Source organism: Hibiscus syriacus, unplaced genomic scaffold, assembly GCF_006381635.1.
Source record: "Hibiscus syriacus cultivar Baekdansim isolate YM2019G1 unplaced genomic scaffold, ASM638163v2 tig00110895_pilon, whole genome shotgun sequence".
Lineage (NCBI taxonomy): Eukaryota > Viridiplantae > Streptophyta > Magnoliopsida > Malvales > Malvaceae > Hibiscus > Hibiscus syriacus.
The window spans coordinates 1,436,109-1,447,310 of record NW_024062903.1 but is presented as its reverse complement, the minus strand read 5'-3'; the positions used below and the strand labels follow the sequence as shown (position 1 = coordinate 1,447,310).

The 11,202-nt window shown below is 34.1% G+C and overlaps 1 protein-coding gene across 4 annotated transcripts; it reads right to left on the bottom strand.

The window, feature by feature from the left end:
* Positions 1-5,452: 5,452 nt before the first annotated feature.
* Positions 5,453-9,001, bottom strand: LOC120146039 (CSC1-like protein RXW8). Of its 4 annotated transcripts, XR_005518175.1 has the most exons (6): positions 8,944-9,001; positions 8,657-8,824; positions 7,789-8,233; positions 7,481-7,627; positions 6,695-6,904; positions 5,453-5,829 (listed from the first exon to the last, which is right to left on the bottom strand). XR_005518175.1 is itself a non-coding variant. In XM_039159706.1 (5 exons), exons 2-4 carry the CDS (start codon positions 8,064-8,066, stop codon positions 6,880-6,882), a joined length of 450 nt encoding a protein of 149 aa, XP_039015637.1. In that variant the 5' UTR covers positions 8,067-8,233; positions 8,657-8,873; the 3' UTR covers positions 5,453-5,829; positions 6,695-6,879. The 4 variants fall into 4 exon arrangements, 3 of the variants coding, with proteins under 3 accessions (XP_039015637.1, XP_039015638.1, XP_039015639.1); XM_039159706.1 differs by lacking the exon at positions 8,944-9,001 and having other exon boundaries at positions 8,657-8,873; XM_039159707.1 differs by lacking the exon at positions 8,944-9,001 and having other exon boundaries at positions 6,790-6,904; positions 8,657-8,873.
* Positions 9,002-11,202: the final 2,201 nt, after the last annotated feature.

The window sequence follows — 11,202 nt, the reverse complement described above, 5'->3', positions numbered from 1 at the left end:
TGCTTTGCTTGAGCTCTTCTTGACTCTCTCCGGCTACTCTTTTGAGGCTCGCCACCTCTTGCCTCAATTCGACAGACTTACTCGAGCTAGAACCTACTTGAGCTTTTACCATTCGCTGATAAGTTGATCGAAGATCGTCAAAACCCAGCCGAAGTTGCTTCTCTACTTTTTCAATTCGATCTGCTCTACTCTTCTGAATGTCAATCTCCAATCCCTTTTGATACATTTCATCTTCTAGCTTCTGTAAAGTCATTCTCCATTGTCTCCGTTCTGCTTCAAAATCGCGCTTGGCTAACTCTAATGGAGATGGCACCACTCTTAATTGTTCCTTCACCGGCTGAATATTTTCAGGATTCACTATCGGGATGTTGTTATTTACTCGACCGCTTCTCCACTGCTTGTACTCTTGAGATAACTCGAGATAATAGGTGAACAAATTCACTCGACGAGTTTGCTTCCAGGCCTCAGCAACCCCTTTAACTTTACCCTTATACTGATCTCCTTTGAATGCAAAATCCGATCCTACAAAGTCCCACGTGGATGGAATGAACTGTCTCGATCCATACTGTCTGGAAACTAGTAGCGGTGCATACCCAACAGAACCCCATATACCTGGCAAAGGAACCCAATCTCGCTCTCTACATCGGTAAAGTATATCCGAAGAGGTATTCCACGAAGCTCGCCACAAAATATCTCCATCTCTGATATCCTTGAAGATGACCATCCATTTTTCTTCGGTGAAGCCCTCAGGTCATTCTTTAGAAAGAAAATCTTTCAAAGGTGAAAACCCCTCTATAAAAACTCATCCTGGTGCCCTTTCAACATGTTTGAAATGACTCAGAATCCACTCTAGCAGCAAAGACGCACATCCTATAAAGCGTCCTTCTCCCTCGCGCCTACAAGAACTCAAAGACCGGAACATCTCAGCTAAAATGGCTGGAACAGGATCCACGTGCTTGTCTAATCTTTCAAACAGGTCAACGACTGATACGTCTACATATCCTAGCACCTTTGGAAAAATAACGAGCCCATAAATCCCTAAAGCAAACAAGTCAAGCTTCTTTCTCTTATCAGGGTGATGATCAATTACTTCTTTCAAAGTAGCCCAAGAGATGCACTCACTGTCTCCTTTCTTCTTAATGTTTCTGACTACCCAGTCTTCACTCATTCCGGTCATCAATAGTAATTTCTTCTTAAACGAAGGAGTGACTGGCAGCTTGGTATATACTCTATTCATCTGGGACCTCGAACAACGGACCAAATCTTGATACTCCTCTATTGTTGGTGTTAGATCCACTCTACCAAATGTGAAACAGCTATAAGCCGGGTTCCAGAACTGTGCCAATGCTCTAAACAGATTTCGGTCAATAGGAACATCCAGAAGATAAGGAATATCGCTGTACAACTGATACAACATCTCCTTATCGGCTACTGTACATCTTCCCCATATCTCCTTTAGCTCACTTAGATCATTCTGACGCACGTTGATGTGAGTATAACCAAATAACTCTGACACGTATCCAGGCATCACGCTGTCCCCATTGGTCAGTTGGGACTGTTCCGACCACCTCAAAACATTTGCATTGTCTTCAACCTCTTTCTGAGCCGTTCGTTCCATATTACTGGCCTTCTATATGGACATCGATCCCAAATCAACACCATGTAATGGATCGTGCAATGCAAAACAAAAAAGAAACAAGGCAAAGATAACAAAAGATCGGTTAGTAAACATAAAGCAGTTAAGTCGGGATAATAATTTATTCAAGAATCCTACCCACACATGCTGGCTACCCAATCATGCTTTATCAGATCCTACCCAACATGATATCTACCCCCATGCCTCGTTATTCACAAAAAGAAAACCTAACCGTATGATATCTAATTCGCATGCTTGTTTGAAAAATAAACCTAACCGCATGATATCTAGTTCGCATGCATTTATTCGAAAAACGAAAATAAATGACTCAAAAAAGCTTTTCCTTGTGTACCCTCTTCACGGGATTCTTAAGGTTCGGGTTTGGCTCAACCTAAGTTCAGGCTTTACGTTCACTATATGCCGGGTTAGGTTCTAAAGTAATAGGTTCTCGAATTGTCCTTGTCGGTGCCCCCTTGGGCTGCCGAACCCTCAATCCTGGCCCATCACAGGCTTTAGGGGATCGAGTTCAATTTCGAGGGAACACACCTCCTTATGTCCATGCGGAGGTGATTACCATCACGAGGACCATAAGGCGTGAGCTCCAGGAGCGATCCACTATCCCATGCGGAGGTGAAAACCACACGAGGGCATAGTCTCTCACTCCTACTTAATTAGGACGGAGCGGGGTTTTAGCTCATGTCATGAAAATGCAACTGTGCAGTGTGTGAGGAAAAGCAAAAAAACACAATAAAAACACTCAAAATTTCCTAAATTCACACAATTAATCTGAAATCATTAGCAAACAAATTAGTACAACTATTTAATTGTTAATCGAATTAAATTAAAAAAAATAAAAATACAAACAAAACCTATTAAAAACCAAACAATGGATAAAAAACCAAATTAAAACAAATTTATAACTTTCAATTGCAAATACACTTAATTAATCGACTATCGGCCTGACTCTCTAAAAAAAAGTCCCAGCAAAGTCGCCAAGCTGTCGAAACGATTTTTTTCTCAAAAAGTGAAAAAAGGTGAGATTTTGAAAACCACATTAATTCTTAATTATCTCTTTTTAATTTAAAAACAAATGCGATTTAAAAGACCTCTCGTTTCAAAAATTTTTGGATTTCCTTTACGATCGAAAAATATGGTTCAAAGAGTCGCCACCAATATTTGATTAGGGTGTGATTGGGCACCCAAAAATGCTTTGTCATTTTAAATAAAAATTAATTTTAATTAAAACAACAAATTGAAGTCTGCGTTACCAAAATCCGAGTTCGGGAGTCGATTACGTGTGGGGAAGGATTATCACCCCACAACGCCCTAAATCGGTACCTAGTCGATTAATTAACGTTTTTGCAATGAACTTTACAAATTCAAACTTAATTTGATTTTTGATCCCATAAAACAAAGATATAAATTTAAAAACATTAAACAACACTCAAACAAATTAAATTAAAATTACAAAGTCGTTTTAGAAAGATAAAGAATGTTCGATTATTTACAAATATCGAGACCAGATCTTAAAGATATAACAACCTTTTCTCGATATATTTAAATAAACGAACATTTCTTTTTCTCTCGTTCCCAAATTTTAGGTGACGAATCAATTTTTTAGTTTCACTTTCGGGATACACTTTTATTTTAAAATCATTAAAAGCGGACCTCAAATCAGTTATGACTGCCCACTTACAACAATTTTAAATTAAAAGGGTATTACCCTTAATCTAATTATGTAATATGTCGAGTTATGCAAATGATGTTATCATGCATATTATGCAAAATAATGTCATGCAAAAATTAATTAAAAAAACATTAAAAGTATCATACAACGTAGCATACAAAAAATTATATACGCATATTTTAATTACAAATTATAAACTATGCCTATTAACATACAATGTACAAATATGACTCAAATATAAAAACAAAAACATAACATGCTAAACTAAAATATTAAAAAAACTAAATTTGAAGAAATGTAAAATTCAGTATACTACACAAATTCAGACCATTTTAACATTAGTAATTAAATTATACATAATATTTACATGTTATCATGAAAATATGAAGAAACAACATAATGACCTAAATGAATAAACACATAACTCTTAAGGCTAAAGTCATAGAATAGACAAAGTTCAAGTCATAGAACACTAATAATTACATTTCATATACTAAAAATCAAAATAAAATCACAAATGTATGCAGGACTAAACTGTAATCCTCAAAAGAAGCACGTCAAACAAATAAAATATCAAAGTAAGTGAATTCTAGGATTAAAATGAAACATGCAACAACATGAGGTTCAAATGTCTAAAACAGCAAAAAAAATAAAATTAAATAAACTACTACTTGGGACTTAAATTAAATACGGGAAAAATATAGAGACACAATCAGAAACTCTAAAACCATGATTTAAGGATCAAAACGCAAGACTCTGAAAGTTCGAATGGCCCCTACAATGGATACCCACACGCAAAATGGACACTCCAACTCCACTGAACGCTGCCGTTTCATTAAGCCATTATGCATGTAATTTCAAGTTTTTTAAAAAAAAACCTTAAATTCCTTTCCTCTTTCCAGCCGTAACCCCCATATTCTCAAACAACACCTCTCACCCATCTCCTTCATTTACAACGACGTTCCTCCTCCTCTCTCTCTCGATGAACTCTAAACCAAGCCTCAAAAAAGAGAAAGCAAGCTCGAAGATTGGCCAAGAACTCCGACGATACGACCCTGACAACCAAGGTAACGCTACCATTCCCTTTACATCATGTTACTTATGGAAACTCTATAAAACGAAAGGGGAAAATGAAAATCTCTTGAAATCTCTTGCTTTGCTATGATTTCTGTCTTAGAAAAGTAACAGTGAGAAAGAATGATTCTGCTCGTCACTTCTTGTTGATTCGACTGTGTGGTCGATTTTAAGAATAACCACTTTTTTTTTTACAACGTTGATGGATGATTTCTTTCTTTTACTATTTTTGAAATGATGCAAACACACACAAAGAAGAACTAGAAAACGAAAAGAAAGCAAAATCAGAATACCTTAAAATTCCTTGTATTTTATTGTTTTCTCTGGTTTGGAATTGTGAGGATACACTATTGTCTCTCTTTGTATTCTTCTACAATGTGGAATTGTTGATGACTAATGGAGTCTTCGGCTGGTAGTCCCTAATTGTTGTTTTCTTCGCTTCTAGTGTGAAAAATCCCCTCTGACTCTCTCAATTCTAAATTTTTCTCTGTTTGTGTTCCCTCCTTGATGAAATCCTCTCTGTTTTTTTTTGTTGATTCCTCCTTTTTTTTCTTTGCTGTGTGATCCTTGTTTTTGTTCTCTCTCCCCCCTCTCGTGAACGTGATGAACTACTGATATATCTCTCTAGTTCTCCATGTTTTTTTTGTTTTTTTCCGTGTTGTCCCCCTGTTTCTGGTGGTTAATTGCCCATTAAAAACTGACCCTCCACTCTCTATAAACCGTCCCCCCTTTCTGCTCAAAACTGCCTATCTTATTGGCATAATTCAACTGAGCACGGGTTGGGTTAGATATCATGTTGGGCTCGATTCGAATTGTTTAATATTCTATAAGCCCGGACAAAACGAGCATCTACAATAATTATCTAGAAAAGGAGGTACCAGATCTAGCATTGCGCCAAAACACCCATCTCAGCAAAGGTTGAGATTACTAACATGTTAACCATCAAATCAATATGCAAATTGCATTTTAGCATCAAATAAGGGCTATTGCAAGGGTCGCAAAGATCAGATATATGTCCAGTAGGATTCTTTGATATCAGAGGAAAAACTAGATCATGGTGAACCGATATGGCAATTGCACATTAAAATAATCCAGAGGAGATACAAAAAGCAAAATGATTGATGACTGAACACTATCTGAGACAAGCTTAACTTTTGGCAAAGAACCGTTGGAAAGGAATACATAAACCATATATAATATTACTATAACCCAAAAATCAAAAACATTAGACTAGACTTTCAACCTTTTCAAGCTTTTCTCTTTAAATTGGTTGCAGCCCATCACCATAGGTTTTACTCTTAAAACTTTCTGCTTCAATGTTAACTGACGTAAAGGAATGTGTAGTTCCACCACAAAGACAAAATGGCATATAACTCTCTCTGCTCTGCAATTCAATGGTTTTTAGCATTCTGTACATCTTTTCTGCGTCCTTCTGCAAAGACAATATTGTTAGAGAATATACATAGAATTTGTTAAAGATTATAAAACAAACAGAACATTGCATGTGCATAGCAGAGTAGAATGAGCATAGTGTAGCCTGAGTAGGTGAAATACACATTTATTTTTGAAATTACTCAGTTCAACTAGAAAGAAACCCTAGTCGACACAAACAAATAAATATGAGAAATTGGAAAATTCAACTTAAATGTTATGCACCAGAATCAACATCAGGTTAGTAACTCCTATTTTGTATTCTAAAATAAGTAAGAATAATCATTTGGTAAGATGTAGCAAGTCATGTGTACAATAACACTGAAAAAAGTCGATGATGTGAAGATTTAAAATATTGTCCCAAAATCAAATTTGAGAAAATCAAGATTACCTATCCAAGGTAGTTATGCAATGGATAAATTATCTTTTCTCTCAGGTTTCATATCATGAGTTGAGTTGTGAATTCCAATAAAGAAACCACTTTTTTTGGTCCATAGAACAAAATGATAAACAAAAAGCAGAAATTTATGTGTCAACACTAATAACATCCACCTCGGATGCATTCATTGGATGTCAAGAAAGTAATGAATAACTGCACTAAAGCAAAACCAGCTAAGTCATTTTTTCCTTCCAAAAAAAAAAGATACTAATGAAAATTTAAAAATTGAAGCCTTTTCAAAAAAAAAAAAAAAACTCATATGTCGACTGAACCACAAAGTGGAAAAAGACTTGATATTAAGTTTCAGTTGACACTAGTCCTGGGTTCAATCCTTGAACCACCCCTTTCCCCCTTCCCCTAGAAAAAGATAAATAAATAAATCAAATATATTTACATCCTACTATAGTCACTCGAGATAAATTTGTACCACTAATTTGTCAACTCTACTAGCTCGATATACCATCTGGTGGGACACGTAGCTTGCTGGATAGTAAGTTGAAAAGAAGTGTTCTACCGTCTCACTGTATGACTGATCCCGAGTCCACGGGATGCCACGGACTATAACGGTGAAATGACTTGGATTCACAGGAGATCCAGTAATATGTGCTAATCTCATTTTAGTGATGCTTTTGTACTCCTATAGCAAATCAGTAATCATAAATGAATGCTAGAGGAAGTTTAAGAATGCATCAGTAAAAGTCAAATCATATATAAGTCAAATAATGCATTTCAGTATGCAAATCCTTACAAAGTAAAGGAGAACACAAGCTGAGCAGGATATGACGTATAAAGCAAGACAGTGGGTTCAAAACCCGGAATATTTTTAAAACAAAAAAAAAAACAATCAATAAATAGTTGATTTTATCCAATCTATATGGCCACAAAACCACTATGTTGGAGTTGCATCTTAATATCTCGGCCTGAAGAAGCGCAGCTAGTGGAACAAAAAAAAACTATAAAAAGTCATCGCTCTGAGTACTTGAAATCAATTCTTAATTAGATCTCTCCCAGAAATTTTATAGATGAAGATTAGATAATTAACAAAAATCTTGGATTCTTCCTTTGGATTACATGCAAAAACATTGTAAAGTAGAATTCTACAGGGCATCACAAGTCAAAATTTCACTCATGGTTCACATGGTAGCTTCCAAGTAACATTTCATAGTAAGAAGAAACTAAAGCAACTACATAATAATGGGTCCAATTATCATACCATTTTGAGCCTTCTTTTACATTTCCAATAGTAAATACATCCAGTGATTCTGCATTGATTTTTTTGTGCTGCCTTTCTTGTCCATAATAATTAACTGGAAGCACTAGAAAAACGCAAATCATAGCAGCAATGATGAATATCCGAATACTGTTAAGAACGGGAGGAAAACAGAAGTGCAGTTAGTAAACCAGAATAAGAGAAAACAGACACCAACCAACCATAATTGAAACAGGAAATTACTTCAAAAGTTTTTGGATATAATTGCAAGCATAGTCTTTTGGAGAAACTTAGTAGAAAAACTTAATCACCTGAAAACAACTATTCTCAATAAAACTAGAGCATCCACGCCACCAGCAACCAATATGTCTTCATCAGTTGCTTGCCAGGCCCTCACAATACAGCTCGCAGAGGGCACAAGTCTTTCAAGGCCGAAAGGATCAGGCTTTATTTTTTCTGAAATAAGCCTCCGCATGAAATACACACTGTCATTGCTAGGTTGTTTTCTCAGTATGGAATACAATGACAGCAGCACAACACATATAGCTATATTGATTCCGGCAGAAGTTAAAAGAGCCCCAATGTACATTTCAGTCCCTTATATCCTTTTATCCGAGCTTTAGAAATATAAATAACTAAAGCACTTAACAGAGCAAGGACATCAATATTACTTTCAATTTGCTCAAAACATAATTTTTAATTCCATGACAACTAATGCAGAAAGTAGATTGGCTCAATCTGGCACAAAATCAAGCGCTGCAAAATTGATTTGGGAATTGTCATAGTTAATAAACCAAAATTTAAAAACATTCTCACCGATCAAATCACAAAAACAATCAATTCAATTCAAGTAAGAATAACAATGCTTAAACTAAACGAACATGTGAAACATCATCAAACTTCAAAAAATTAAACAAAAAAAACCCTAATAATAGTTTTCCTTTCTAGTAATAGAGCTAACAAAAATTATAAACTACATTTTTCCTGTCTCATTAACTCTCCATAATTTTCTTTTAATTCATTTCTATATTTCCAAGAAAAAGGATTATACAGAACCTAAAGTAATAACAAATCAAATTTAAAACGAAAAGTGCTCCTAAAAATCAATCCAAGACGGAAACTCGAACGAAATTAAACCAATTGGAAAAAAGAAAAAAAATGCTAAATAAACTAAAGTACCTGGGCAAATATCAGAACCCCCATAAAGCGTAAGAACTTCGAAAAGGTTGTCAACACGAACGCAATGAGATTCCGAAGCAAAATTATTCGCTTGAAAAGTAGGAAACCAAATGCTTGGGAAATTTTGAGTTTATTACTTATACGCCAAATGCTATGCTTTTCCTTTAACTTCAAACAAAAAAAGAAATAGGAATTAAATTCGATCCAATTTGCGGGAAGAGAAAGATAATCAACAGCCCTTGTTCAGAAACAAATTAAGATGGAAAAGCAATTCAAACGGTAATTACACGCGCTAAAATGCTTTCATTGCTTATTATCACTGAGAACATTCCAGCGAATGCCACGTTTAGAAGACTGGATTTATTAGTAATTAATTATTGAATTAATGCGGGGAAATATATAAAAAGAGCAAACCACTTTCTTAACCGGGATGGCGACGGAAGCACCACGTGGCGACAAATTAGGCAGCTCTGTGAGATCCTCTGCCTCAATCTTCGATTCTGCTCGCTACAGTTCTTTTTTGTTTGTTTGTTTGGTTTAGTCGGCTACGCTTGGCACACGCTAGTTTGAGGGTTTTGTTAGTGTTTTTCGCCGCCTAATTTATCTAAAGTGGAGTCGCGGCCGGTAAAGAATCATTGTTGTGAGAATTTAATTATTTTGAGAAATCATTTTAGATTTTAAAATTTACAACAAAAAAACAAATTAACGCATTGAACGGTTTTAAGGGTAAAATAGATTTAAAGGGTAAAATAGATGAGATAATGTAAGTGAGATTTTTTAATTTTTAATATATTTTACTTCGGGAATTATTTTTTCATCTAGGTTGAATTGAACATTATCAAATTAAAGACGTCAAGTATTTCACGTGTCTTCAAGCTAAATATGAAGACTCTACTATTGCATGGCGTCTTCAGACAAATGAAAAAGACTCTACGACTGAAGGGTGTCTTTAGACAAATTTAGAAGCACTCAGGAGTGCACGGCGTCTTCAGACGAATAAGAAGCTTTAATTCAATAAATAATATAGTGGATAACTTATATAGGAAAATTATTTTTCCCACAATCCTATATGGGCGAGGAAGCTCAGTGTCGTAACTAATTTCTGCCCGGGAGCGGGGGGAAATTTAGTACGACTTGGGGTTTTCTTTGAAAAGGATTTTGGAATGTTTTGGAGTCACCATTGACCTTTTGAATTAGGTAAGTCGAATACCTAAAAAATTTCTTTTAAAAGAGTTTTTAAGAAATAATCATTTTAAAAGATTTACCAGTTTACGTATAACCAGAGATTCATTTTTTTTGAAATAAAAAATGGGTTCAGGGGTCGGTTACGTGTGGGGAAGGATGAGCACCCCCACAACGCCCAAAGTTGGTACCTATCGATTATATATTGTCTCTAATTAGTAGAAATCTGAGAATTCAAATATATACTTAAATCACGATTCTATTATTCCGAATTCAACCATACAATATTATAGAACAAAAATTCTAAGGAAAAATAGAAAATATTATCATATTTCCAATTGAAGAGAAAATACTCCCTAAAATACTTTAGGACAAATATTTCTCTTTCTAACTGAAATAAAAGGAATATAATAATTTTTCCTAAAAATTTAATATTAAAATATTTTTTATTCTATCGAAGGAAAAAAAAGTAAACCCATTAATCCTAATTATATTATTAAAAAAGATAAGGGATATTCAATTATTTAAAAATACCGAGACTTAATCCCTAATAAAATTAGATGAATTATCTCAATAAGTTTAAAATAGTGAATATTTCATTTTCTCTTTAAAATTAATTAATTTTAAATGCAATCAATTTTTTTAGGTTTTTCTAGTGGGATATTTATTTATTTATTTTAAAATATCGAAAAATGACATCTAGTTGTCTTAAGACTGTTCCTTCTTAATATTTTAAAATAAATAAATATTATCCTTAATCCAATTATGTAATTAATTAAGTTATGCACTTATCATGCAATCATGCAATTCCAGAAGACAAAGTAATTTAAACATGTTAAAATTAAAATACAAGTTTAATTACGACTAAATGAAGAAAATTTTAACAAACTAACTTAGTAATACGGTCAATTAATAATATAATTAATCTAAGGATGAAAACACAGTCAGGCGAGATTACAAGTTAAAAATAAAAGCAAGAAATTAAAAATAACCTAATATTGGACCAAAATAGCTAATTAAACAAATAAAAGCCGAAAACACAAAAAAATCTCACATTCTGAGTATTAAAATTGCAATAAACCTAAGACACTATACTAAACTAAAATGAAAACCGGGAAAATGCTATGCTAAATACGCGAAGTAATAAAAACTCAACACAACTCAGGATTAAAATGTAACACGCATAAAGATTGATGGTGAAATCAGAAACTATAAAAAGAATAAAACATGGATTAAAATGTAACAAAATAATATTACAAACCTTATAATCAAGAATAAACCTCACATACGTGGGATTAAAGTAAAATACTTCAAAAATAACATGCCCAATGCATAAACCAGTAAAAATATAAAGTAACTAAGGC

What these genes read in the sequence shown, in the direction of transcription:
- LOC120146039 (XM_039159706.1), bottom strand. Translation starts at nt 8,066, where the DNA reads ATGTACATTGGGGCTCTTTTAACTTCTGCCGGAATCAATATAGCTATA. An exon ending in TTGAGAATAGTTGTTTTCAG is followed by an intron (nt 7,628 to 7,788) that starts GTGATTAAGTTT and finishes CGTTCTTAACAG; the next exon opens with TATTCGGATATTCATCATTG. An exon ending in GTAAAAGAAGGCTCAAAATG is followed by an intron (nt 6,905 to 7,480) that starts GTATGATAATTG and finishes GATTTGCTATAG; the next exon opens with GAGTACAAAAGCATCACTAA.